At 35.8% G+C, this 13,719-nt stretch overlaps 1 protein-coding gene across 1 annotated transcript; it reads left to right on the top strand.

Annotated features, from left to right (window-relative positions):
• The first annotated feature begins 7,875 nt into the window (after nt 1–7,875).
• Nucleotides 7,876–9,333, top strand: LOC140154773 (ileal sodium/bile acid cotransporter-like). Its single transcript, XM_072177339.1, has one exon. The coding sequence runs from the start codon at nt 7,876–7,878 to the stop codon at nt 9,331–9,333; it is 1,458 nt and encodes a 485-aa protein (XP_072033440.1).
• Nucleotides 9,334–13,719: the final 4,386 nt, after the last annotated feature.

Here is a 13,719-nt window from a genome sequence, read left to right as displayed (position 1 = left end):
CAAAGGTCAAAATGTTCAATTGATGATCGGCTTTTCATCCAGGCTACATACCCTTTAAGCATATTTCATTTAATTTATAAGGATTACTTCGAGGAGTGTTAAATGTCAAAAATATAAATTTTTAAATAATTTCACATAAAATTTGTATTATATCGCGAATTTCAAAATATCAAAATTATTTAATATCAGAAGGACATTCACCGTATTCAGAATACAATTTGGTGTGTCTGATGTGCTCTCAGGTTCCACAAAAGGTACTGTGCAAAAGTGGGTGACAGAGCCCTTCATGTGAACAGGTGAAATTATTGTTAAGGGATATGGTCTGTAAATTTGATACGTAGTTATGTTTCAATATGTTAAAATATTCATTTTATTGCATATTTTGTCTGGTGAAAATTGCATGTTCGTGGGACTTTAAGCCAAAAATTAACTTTACTTAATGCTAAATATAATTATTTCTACCATTTTCCCTTCAATTTGTTTTTTCTTTAATAATATTTCTGTCTTTTCCTTGTTTTCATCTGATTGTCGAATTTGTTGAATTTAGAGACGGCTCCGATCAGTATTTTTTATTTTCATTTATTAGTGTACATGTTATACTCTATTACGCGAATTTCGGGGACGCTTGTGAGTATACATAAACTAATTTAACATGAGACATTTTGTGAATTATCAGTTTAGGTTAAATACTTTTAACTTTTTTTGATATTACTGACCAAAATTAGAGAAATATAATTGAACTGTAACACGTTAAATTCCATATGTCCACAATTAGTCAAAATGTAACGTTTGTCAATCATCAAATTGAAATTTTAATTCCTTTGAAATTATCCATAATAAAAATAGTTTCCCTATCATTAAAAAGAAATCGGAAGATAAGCGATAAAGACACCATAAATAATTGCTGTTAATATCTATATCTATAGTATGCATGTACGAGTATAAGGCGTACCACTATAATTTCAGGTAAGCCACGCCTATATCCAAATGATGTTAGAATTTTTACCACGTGAGCACGTGCACCAGTAACATACCAGAGTTTTTACCACACCCTCTACCGGATTTTGATTGGCTGGTATTAATAGCTCAATATTTAAAGAATACCGAAGCAAGTTGAAATGACAGTATTTAAAAGTTTTCTGATGTATACTGAGTTCATTCTGAATTTGGCATCTCAAGAGGAAAAATCACACAAGGAACTTACGATTTATACCTCGTGGTCGGTGTATTCAGCAAAATTCTCATTACTGTTTTCTTGAGGAACAGCACATCAAATTACTTTGGTGGTGTCACATCTAAACCTAAAATAGTTGGTTGCGTGGATGCTTTCCGAAGTCGGCAAAAGGTAAGAACGTTAATTATTGGTTATATAGGCCTATACAGGCTGTATCAAAATGATTGGTTCACATCAGCGTTCAGTGATATGAACATGATTGCTACATCAAAATGCAACATAGGATCTATGTAATAAACAGTCATATTTTTTATAACTATAAATTACGGTCGTTTCAAGAAGATCCTGCGTTGCATTGAGAAGAAACATGCTTTTCAATAACCATCTATACTGATGGATACCAATCATTTTGATACAGCCTGTATATCATCCTACATTGGAGGCCTTCGTTATGAATTCGGCAGAGTGACGAATCGAGAATTTTGAGTAAATTGAGTTTTTGTATGCTTATGATTATGTGTCAGGCTGTCTTTTATTTCCACCAAAAATTAATTTGTAAATCTTATTCCTCAACGTCGTTATTGAAATTTTGATTTGGACGAATCGCGCCTAAGTGCGATAAATGAATTCGGCAGAGAGCCGAATCGTATACTTAGATGTACAAATCAGGTTGATCTATAGTATTGTATAGCGGGAAACCCCGAATTTTCTATATTACATAATCCTATACCAACGTATAGCTGTAGGGATCTTCTATCCAGTGATACCAAAATAAGTACATGATATTGCTGTGGTTTAATAATGTGAGCATGGTGAGTGCGCCCCTGTGAAATTGGAAACTCCTGGAAAATCATACGCAAAATATAGGCCAATATTGTTATTTCGCTTTAAAATCCTCGAGTTTTTGCTAAATATTACAGGGATGACTATTTATAACTTTTATAGCAAGTTAAGTCTACATAGCATTAAGACAACCAGTAATGTATACACAAAAGTCCCAAATCAGGAACGGGTGCTATGGTTTACACGTAGTTGAATGCGTATTCGACCTCTCTCTGCGCAGTGGTAGAAACATTTTGGCTACAGCATAAAGCCGAATAGCTGTTAAAACGCGTTTTGAGGGATATATCGATTGTTTCAGAACATGCAAGTATTGTAAATAATTCGTGCACATTAACTTCTATAATATACATTTCAAATCGTCGGCAGAGTGCTACACTATCGTAAGTGCAGTTTGGACAGTTTTACAGGAGGAGCATTTTTGTGTTTAGCGTAGCCGTTTGTTTCCAAGTAGCCATAAAATTACATGGGAATGTAAAGCAATTTGATTTTAATAATATAAACTATATAAATGGTGTTAAAGTTAATAAATCGATGAATTATTTACTGATTTAGATGTCGTAAGTGCCACATACGATAGTGTTACACTCAAATAGAAATGAGTGTAGAGTGCAACACTATCGTATGTGCCACATACGATAGTGTTGCACTCAAATATAAATAAGTGTAGAGTGCAACACTATCGTATGTGCGACATACGATAGTGTAGCATGCATTGCTAAATTAAGATATGCATAATATCGGCTCAAATATCCAATATTTTGTCATTTTATGTTTGTTAACAAGTGTTAATTTATTTTGGCACATAATATTTACAATAGCAAGACACCTTTTGCCGTAATGTTATCTCTCAAGATTAATTACTGAATCTAAAACTAAAAACACTGGATTTATCGTCTCTATTACCAGTCATGGGAGCTATGAACTTAGTCAGCATGGCGACAACGCATACAGCCGTCAGCGTCACAGCCAGTGATGTGTTAGAGACTGTTTTGCACTTACGATGGTGTAGCGTTCCGTGATTTTGTTGTTTAGGCCCAATAAAGTAGCGTATGTGGCACATACGATGGTCTTGCAGCAAATGAAAAACAAAATAGGCGTGCAAGACTATCGTAAGTGGCACATACGATAGTCTTGCATGCATTAATTAAAATTGCATTGCACTTACGATATTTTATTTTATTAATTAAAAAATAATTAAGCATTTTTGAAACTTAAAACCTGGTTTAAAATGTGCGTTTTTATATGGCCTTCCATAATTCGTCAAAATCTCATTTTGGCCAAAAATGTCACTTACGATAGTGTAGCACTCTGGCGACGAAATGAGTGCTCACGATTGTTCTAAATTTTTCATAGTAGAAGGATCAATGGAATAGTACCAATATTTTCAAACCCCGTTTACTCAGAACAGCAATTTTGCGTATTCGGCACTCTGCCGTGTTCATAACGATATCATGAAGAAAGGTTTTATTTTTCACCTTGCCATGACATTGTGTATTTAAAACGTGTTTTATTCAATTATAGCTCCAAACATGTCAAATCAATAAGGAGAAGGAAATGATATTTCGCCTACTATTGTTTGTAATGCGTTCTGAAAACATTTTCTTTTTGTAGTTTTTATTAATGAAAAAACGTCATACAGAAAAAATTACCAAGTGAATAAAGTTGAACGTAATCAAAGTATTTAAAATATAGCGCATAGCCAATTTTATTGTGCATCACATACGAAAAGATTATTTGATTCGCTTGACTGGTTGCGAAGAAACTAACGATTACATAATGTGCCCATCAATACAGTTCATTCCAAGTTTGATCAACAGGCGCTTTTTTCATACTCGCTTAAGGGATCTAAAATGAGCGTTTATTGCGTTTCGACAGTATTTTTTGTGGGACATGAGAGCACCTCAGACCTATCGAATTGTATTCTGAATACGAAGCATGTCTTTCTGATATCAAATAATTTTCATTTTTTGAAAATCACAATATAATACAAATTTTATGACAAATTATAAAAATTTGATATTTTTCGAATTTTTGATATATAACAGTCCTCGAAGTAAATTATATAAATCTAATGATATATTCTTAAAGTGTATGTAGCAGGCAGGAAAAGCCGACGGTCAATTGAAAATTTTGACCTTACATATTGAAGATATGGATTTTTTCCCAAAAAGACCTAATTTTTTTTGGTGTTTTGGGAAAAATTATCCATATGTTTTATACGAAAGGTCAAAATTTTCAATTTATCGTCGGTTTTTCAACCCACCTACATACACTTTACGTATAAATCATCAGATTTATAAAGTTTACTTCAAGTACTGTTAAATATCAAAAATGTCAATTTTTAATGATTTGCCATAAAATGTGTATTAAATTGCGAATTTCAAAAATTCAAAATTATTTGATATCAGAATGACATTCTTCGTATTCAGAATGCAATTCGATACGTCTGATGTGCTCTAATGTCCCAAAATAAATACTGTCCAAACGTTCATACCCCAGCCCTTAAGCAGTATACAGACTTTTTATTGTACGTACAATATTGTATGTACAATATGTACGTTATTTAATCTATTCATACTGCAGTTACTGTCCGTTTTCCTATACACAATACACAGTGCTCTTTCCCATTGACGCGTGACCTTTACAAATAGCCCTACGTTAACAGTATGGGGATATGACTAGTTAACGTCGCTGTGTGAAAAATAACCGGCCAATATTAAAAGTACTCTTCTAAAGTTCTAGAAAATATAGTTTTTAACATGTCCTAAATTTTTAGCTAATTTAGATGTTTGGAAATATTCGTACTTTGGTGTTTTAGTTAATGTTATAGGTAATAGTACATTGCCTAGTTAACGTCGCTGTGTGAAAAATAACCGGCCAATATTAAAAGTACTCTTCTAAAATTCTAGACAATATAGTTTTGTAACATGTCCTAAATTTTTAGCTAATTTAGGTGTTTGGAGAGGGTCGTACTTTTGTGTTTTAGGAAGGACATGTAAACGACAGATAACACCAAAAATATGAAGAAATTATTTCCAAACCGTGTTAAGTCAAAAATCATTATGTTGCTCATTTTCAAGAATGCTGGTTTACAAAAAGCACGCCATTGTCTGATTTCGTGAACAAAGCCACACATAACATTGTTTCCTTTCGTTTCCTTTATAATCGGTTACCCAACTGAAGCTATGAATACCAGCTTTATTGCTATATCGCACATGAAAACAGTCACTTGTGCACAACCAGAGAAGATCCGATTTAATCAGTTGAGCTGTTTCAATGAGTGTTATCTTGGTTTAATAGCTTTTAATGGGGTTAAGTCCTGCAAAGGTCGAGATGAATTCTACTGTAGACATGACTGCATCATGTGCCATTCTATTTCCAGTAATGTTTAAGTTCTAACGAATGTTTGATGACGTAAAATCGATAATATATTTCTGCTAGATAGTGTATGTAACATATTATCGATTTTTCGTCATCAAACATTCGTTAGAACTTAAACATTACTGGAAATAGAACGGCAATAGATTAAATAACGTACATATTGTACATACAATATTGTACGTACAATACTCGGAGTCTGAAGCCCGCTTCACCGCTTCCTAAAATTTGTGTATATCTCATTCAATTTAGTCCACATAATCCGACGGTGTTATGTTATTCATGCTTTCACTGAAGATGAATAACGTTAATACGGTGTTAAGTATTGCTAGTCTCGGTTCTAGACTGGATTGTGCTCATTCGTCACGAAGGAGAACAAGACAGCTAGACTTAAAGACTATAATATTTGATCTAATCTAACAGCTTCTAACCTAGGTCGATAGAGGGCATAGTGATTGAAAAAAAATAACAGTGAGCTGAGGCTCTGCCTAAATTCAAACAGACCGCTTTTGATTTTGATTGAAATTGTGACCTACATGCTGATTAAACCTAATTGTTTTTTGTGCTCCCCAAATATTATAGTTGCCCAAAAACATATATTTTGGTAGATTAAAGATCACTACATACATCATGCATGACTTTACTTTCAAAATGAGACTTTTTCGTCCTGAAAATTGGGCGCGTTGCATGGACTTAGACATAAAATCAGCATATTTCAACGTAGCATCTGCGTTTTTATTCTACGTTGGAATCCAAAATGGGAAATCGCAATGTAATTCTTTTAACGCAAAGTATCACACACATTTCAATGGGCAATCTCTGCGTGTGATTGTAAGTTTTGGTGGCTCTGAAAATCAGCGGATAGGCGAGATCTGCTTGTTTCTGTAGACAAGGGGCAGTCTTCAGCAAACGGCTCTTTTCAGAGCCACCAAAAACTTTATATTAGCAGATAGGCGAGATCTGCTAGTTCTCTGTAGACAAGGGGCAGTCTTCAGTGAACGGCTCTTTTCAGAGCCACCAAAACCTTTATATTAGCAGATAGGCGAGATCTGCTTGTTCTCTGTTGACAAGGAGCCGTTTTCAGTGAACGACTCTTTTGAGAGTCATCAGTAGACAAGGGGCGGTCTGCATGTCTCATTCTTAGGTACTTTGTCCTGAAGAAGTCAGAGCTACTCCTGACGAAAGCTTGACAGTTGTCCGACGGCGAACCCGCTAAAAACCCACTAATTGTTATGAATTCCCGTCGTAAAAGCCTATCCCACAAAATTTGAATGTTCAGTAAAGACTATTATTAAGAAGTTGACAAATAATACCAATGCTTGAAAGGGCCGTTCCGTTGTAAACTGTTTTTTTTTGTATTTCCTGAACCAAACTAAGTTGTGAAATTGTATAATAACTAGGTTTCATCAAACACTTTATGAATTTTGAAAATGGACTGCGTCGTCCTTAAATTACCAGGCTTTACGAGAGGCTTCATTTCGAATTCTATGCACGAATTCAATACAACAGTTCAATTCAATGATGCAGTTTTTCATTTCAAAGCTTTATTATGTAAAAATATTAGCATTTTAATTCCGATAAACCTGGTTTCTCTTTCAACAAACTTGGTTTTTCGATCGAGAAACCAAGTTTTACTCTCGTTTATTGTATATAAACTTTTACCCTAAAGGTCAAAGGCAAAACGTTTAAAATATTTTAATTAGGTCAACAAAACAGTGTCTCAAAGCTTGCAAAGTTTTTTAAAATACTGTGGAATGCGGCCCCCAAAACTCAATCAAAATAAGACCGTGAAAAATTGAGATGCTCAAGTGATACCGTATAAAGGTTGGTGGGTACGAAGGTAACATAACAGCAGAGTTCATAGAATACCCCTGCCGTCATCGTCATGGCAGTGCCCAACCAAAAACAATAGCATGTAATTGAAAAATGTCATCAAAGTTTATACAGCAGCCAACTTTTAAATGATTTGTTCAAATTTTGCTACAACCTATCCCACCAAGGTATTCCACTGGTCATAGCGATTCAGGAAAAAAGTATAGTTTGCCCTATCTGCGATGCATGGTCTTCGAATTTTAAGCAAAAAGGTCAAATGATCACGTTTTAGGCTCCACATAGGTCCAAACTCGTCCACCTTGTTACCTAGGTAATAAAACATCCAAGATATGGCAAACTTAAATTGATTTGAAATGGTTTTGCAAGACGAATAATTTGAGACCATTTTTATCAAAATCAGATCATTTTGGTTTTTACCCACCAACTTTTTATAACATTTCAGTTGGGGCAAATTAACCAAAGCCATTGTCTGCCATGCCCTGAAATGATGCTTGACATATATGGGTCGGATTTATCGAAGCTTGGCAAGTGGTCAGCTTCTTAAGCCACGGGATGACGGGATGCTGATTAAGTTTATGCATAGGCCTGTACATTTAACTCATATCTTTTTTTGTTCTCATCCATATTTTACAGATTTTGCAAGCAACATGATGTATCTGTTCGTATTCCTCCTGGGCGTGGTCACACTTCTCCCACATCCTTCAATCGCAACAGAAACCACGAATGATCTTACCCCATCCTTCAATTTTACTCTTAGTGGAAGCAAAGAAAATGCCATCTATCTTTTGGATAACGAGATCCGAGCCATTAATCTCACGATTGTAGCATCCAAACCTGGAACTCTTCGCTTGGAAAGCCAAGATCGGGCCGTCTTCATCATTGTCAACCAAAGTGTCTTTGATATCCTACCAGACGCAAAGTTTCCTCTCACAGTCGAAGTGATACTCAAAGGGAAATTCCTCGGAATTGTTGACTTAGAACTTTATCTTCGAGACTACTACGACGGGGTAACTGAGCAAGTAGGAACTTATGTTATTAAAGTAGGCAAGAGTAACAGAGCATTAAGTGATGTTTTTACTTACGCTCTTTTGGTATGGTTATGTATATCTTACATCACCATGGGAACCAAGATGGAAGTCGGCCTTATCTGGAGCAAATTGCGACGACCATGGGCTGTCCTTATCGGTATGGGATGCCAATTCTTTATCATGCCTGCTCTAGCGTTTGGGATTGCCAAATTATTTGTGTTGGATGACGAGACTTCAGTGGGACTCATTCTTGACGGCACCTGCCCTGGTGGTTGGTTCAGTAACATTTTCAGTTTGCTGTTGGATCTCGATGTTGTTCTCAGTCTTACCATGACCTTCATGTCCACCGTATTAGCCCTCGGCATGATGCCATTGAATCTTCTCATTTACGCAACCCCATACACAGATGATAACGACTCTCTAGACACACCATTTGTAGAACTGTTCTTCCAGATGTTACTCCTGCTTGTTCCGGTTGGATTTGGAATGGTAGTAACGTGGAAATTCGAAAAAGTGAAGAAGATCCTGGACTTTCTGGCCAAGCCATTCGCAGGGGTTACGCTTCTGATTGCCCTAGCTGTCGGTTTGCCTTCAAGCCTTCATGTCTTTGTGTCACCATGGCAAATCTGGATAGCTTCTGCAATATTCCCTGTGATTGGCTCCCTCCTCGGTTTCATCATTGCCAAGATTGCTTGCATACCAACCAGACAGGCCGTTACTGTGGCTTTAGAAACGGGTGCTCAGAACAGTCTAATGGCGCGTACCATGATTGATCTTTTCTATCCTCTTCCAGAAGCAGATCTTATTGGTCGCGTTCCAACACTAATCTCAATCCTCACTATGTTAGAAGGTATTGTCGTAATAGTTATTTATGAAGTATGGAGGAGGTTTATTAAGAAGCCTGATCCGGAAGAAAAGAAAGGACTAACAGAAGAAGATGGTATAGATGTTACTAAAGTCAATCTCGATATGCAAGAGAAAAATGGACATATTAATGGTGTTGATGTCGGCAGCGTTGCATTAGAAGACCCAGAAAATAATCTCAAATCTGATCAAAACGGCAACATGAACATTTAAGCTATCAAATATATATCTAGCAAAAACTATTTACTCCTCCCCCCCCCCCTTAATGAATGACCATTATTCCAAATCGGTTGATACAGACTTGACATTTAATATGGAATATTTTTCGCAAAGTTCCGAGACTGGTCTGGATGGAGTCTGCATAGACCGCACTGGCTAAATATTAATTGGGGTGTGTCAGGATATGGTGTAAAATAATCTGTGTGATAGAAAATGTGCTTTCGATATGTTTACATTATGGTGTTCATAATGTAGCGAATTTGCTTAAAATGGCGGATTTAGGGAGGCTAAATTTGAGCTTTGTGGGGGACACAGTTTTGGACTTTATGCAACGTGGTTCTGTTATTATCAAATTTATAGGAGTTTGAGGTGATATTTCTTAAACGTCGTCAGCAACTGGCATTCATCACAGCTGAAATACACTTACAATGTACCAAGTTTTTGAACAGGGGAGGAGCTTAAAAGTAGGGCTCTTCAAAGCTGTACGTACTCAGAAAGTTTGAATGGCCCTCTGGGGTCAAATGTTATAAACTTACCATACAAAAACAACTGTGCGGATTCCTGGTTGTCCAATGAACTCACACTGTTTCTTTGTGTACAGTAAGTTTATAACATTTGGCCCCAGGGTCCATTCGAATTTTCTGAGTGCGTACCACTTTATAGAGCCATATTTTTAAAGCTCCTCCTACTTTCAAAACTAGTAGATCACAGGTGCATTAGAATAATGTTGCTCAAATTCAGAAATGTTACCCCCACAAAATTCAAAATCAGTCTCCTTAAATCCGCCATTTTAGGCTAATTTACTACATTATGAGCGCCATAATATAAACTAATGGAAAGCACATTTTCTGTCAAACAATTATTTTGCACCATAACCCGATACACCCTAGTTAATATTTAGCCCGTGTCGTTTATGCAGACCTCTACCAGACCAGTTTTGGAATTTTGCGAAAAAGTATTCCATATTAAATGTCAAGTCTGTAGTATGCCAAATTTCAGAAATGCATTCGAAGCAAAATTTATTTCAGCACATTATGACACCTCATTTGTTGCATTGGTACCAATATTGAAGTAAGCCTATAGCATCGTACATTTTATAAATGAACGTAACCCTGGATGTGAAAGTTGCAGTAAAATCCTATTGCATTGTATTCAGTACATTGTACCCGTTGAAGGGAAACCTGACTGTTAGGCTGAGTTCACATAGAAGTATACGGTATACGGTATTCGCTATACGAAATACGCTCATTCGATCAGGCTGAGTTCATATAGGAGTATACTATGTGAACTCAGCCTGGTCAAATGAGCGTATTTCGTATAGCTAATAACGAGTATACATTTGTAGGTCAGTTTACCAATTTTCTTCGTCTAATCAAATGCTTGTAACTTTACTTCTTGAGGTCACATTGCATTGAATGAGGTGTCATAATGTGCAGAATTAGATAGTGGATCTATTACAAAAAAATGAATTTACCCACATATGGTTTAGTTTTAAAAATAGGACGGTATACGCTGCACTAAAATCGAGCACGCACGATTCCCACTATACTATCTATACGTAGGTATACGGCCTTTTCGAATAGCTTCGAATAGTGCCTTATGTGACCCGGTACTATGAAACTACCTTGCCCGATTTAGGCTATACGCATGCACCTGCAAAACGTGCACCGTATACCCGAATAGTATACTTCTATGTGATCGTAGCCTTATGTGACCCGGTACTATGGAATTGCATTGCTCGATTTAAGCTATACGTGTGCACCTGCAAAACGTGCACCGTATACCCGAATAGTATACTTCTATGTGAACGCAGCCTTATGGACTCAGGTGCAACTTTTAAAACGGCCTCTTTTTTACATAATGAACCATTGTAACTGAACGCAGTGATGTGTGACGCTATAAATTGGTCAAACAAATGAGGCTGCACAAACATTTTCACAACATTTTGCAAAATATTTTGCGATTTATTTTAAAAAGTATTGGGGGAACTTGTAAGTTTTGTTCCCTGTATGTAACCCTTGGTCTTCCACTTCTTGCGACCTTCTAGGTCCACAAAAACATCGACCTTGTCATGTTTTAATGTGGGATTAAGTAAATATTTTTTATTGATTTGATCACCTCCAAGAGCATGAAACAAGTAAGGATAATCCAAAGAGAGCTGAAAACATTTCCTTCCATGGAGAGTGAAAGAGTGAATTTACAAGGTAATCATGGTAATAGAATTTTACTGCAACTTTCAAATCTTGGGCTACTCTCATTTAAATGTACGCTGCGAGTGCGACATCGATATTGGGGCCATTGCAAAAAAACTGAGGTGTCATAATGCGCAGAAATAAATTCTGCTTCAAATGCATATTCTTTATTTGCCATACGATCAATCGTTTTGGAATAATGGTCATTCATTTAGAGGTGGTAATTACTTTTTGGTTGATGTTTAGGTTAATGAAAGTCAATTCCCAGTTTCCCGTTACATAATTTTTCATGACTGTGTAGGGTGACCATTTAATTATTCATTATTTTATACCATTTCATTATTGCATCTGTTACAGGCATAAACCAATAACTGCCCAAGTATACATATGAGAAATCACAGTTTGTAGTTTACAGATGTAGTTTACAACCACATGAAGGTGATTGTACAAGTACAACTATTATCAAAAGTTTCACAATATTTTTTACGGGATGAGATCAGAGCAGATCAAAAAGTGCGGGACAGAAAATTGAGTAGGTATTCATTATTAATTCATTATTAGCCATATACCAAGCTCCTACTGCAAAGAAAATCCCTGAAAATCAACAGAAAGAGATTTATGATATATTTAAAAACACAATTATTTATTTGTATATTAAAAAGTTTGTTAGAAATAAACATTTATTCAAAATAATGAAATATTTGGCCAACAATTTGTTTTGAGCGGAGTAGGGTAACGGGAAACTTTGAATCGACTTTCATTTATGGTTCCGTGTAAAAACAAAGCTCAACGTTTGGTGTATGTTATTCGTGTTAATGATCTTTTCTTCTTTTTTTTGTGACGTTCAGGTGAATTTCTTATTTTGTTGTGTTTGATGTTGTCGTTTTGAAACATAAATATATGTTGCATAATATTAATAGGCCTAATGCAGTTGACGCATTTTGGCTGGATCATGAAAAATTCAACGTAGGGGGAGAGTGGGGTAAGTTGAGCCACTTTTTACATTTACTTTCACTACGCTCAAATAAATAAAGCAGGACCCAAATGCAGTGTTACATATGAAACATATGTATGTTTACTTGGTTATGATACCACAAAATTGTAATCAATATTTTGCACTTTCGCACAGTGAGACGCCAAAAATCATTTGCAAATTGGCTCAACTTACCCCAACGGTGGGGTAAGTTGAGCCAGTCGCGGGGGCAAGTTGAGCCACCATAGAAATGCACAGTATATGCCATAGCTGTGCAATTCAATTTTGCCTTTTTTTAAATTGCTGTTTTCAGGAATTTATTTCGAAAAATAGTTTGATATAGAAGTAGTTTGATCTAAATATTGCATACAAGTAATTTCTGACAAGATTCTACTTTGAATAAAAAAATTAGGGAAATTTCTGCAGGTTTTACCTATGCTCAACTTGCCCCATGGCCTGTGGCTCAACTTACCCCATGTGACCCTTTTTGTCAACAACCAAGCCTCCCGCCTGACTAAAGCTTGTTACAGTTGTAAATAGTTTTCTACAATAGTGTTCATATATCACATCCTCAATACCCAGAATGCTATCATTTTAGCCTTTTTCTTTCTGGGTGAAACATGACAAAAATTGGTTTTTGCCAAAAGTTCAAAAAAAGTGCGAAAAATGAACTTTCTAATGCAGCTTTCTTACCCTATGTGCAAATGATTCCATATTACACTTGAGAAGCCTCTGTTATGTCATATACAAATAAGTGGAACTGCAAAGTAAGATAAGTTTTAAATTTTCTTTCTAGAGGGGGTGGCTCAACTTACCCCCTGGCTCAACTTACCCCACTCTCCCCATGTGACCCGTTCTTTAAAAACCAGCAACTTCAGATAAATGCATTTTAAAGAGGGATTCAACAAGTTCAATCAAAATTGGTTAGTTTTCTAAAATTAATGCTTTAGGGGTAACTGATTGTGATATATACATTGTGTATTTATTTTGAACTTGAACTTATTTTACTTTTTTTTCTTGGTAAAACTTCGCAACTTTTGAGAGTAAATTGATTGATTATGAACTTCATAATTTGTTGTGGAGAATACCGTCACACCAAATGAATACCAAAATCCATGAACAAACTAAGTTGCATCCTACTATCTTTGTACGATTGATGATGGAAATGCATTATTATTTGTGTGATTTGTTCAAGAGGTCACATTTCAAAAGTCT

Source organism: Amphiura filiformis, chromosome 6 (genome assembly GCF_039555335.1).
Source record: "Amphiura filiformis chromosome 6, Afil_fr2py, whole genome shotgun sequence".
NCBI classification, from domain to species: domain Eukaryota; kingdom Metazoa; phylum Echinodermata; class Ophiuroidea; order Amphilepidida; family Amphiuridae; genus Amphiura; species Amphiura filiformis.
Note: the sequence above shows the minus strand (reverse complement) of the source record. Positions and strands in the feature narration are given on the sequence as shown.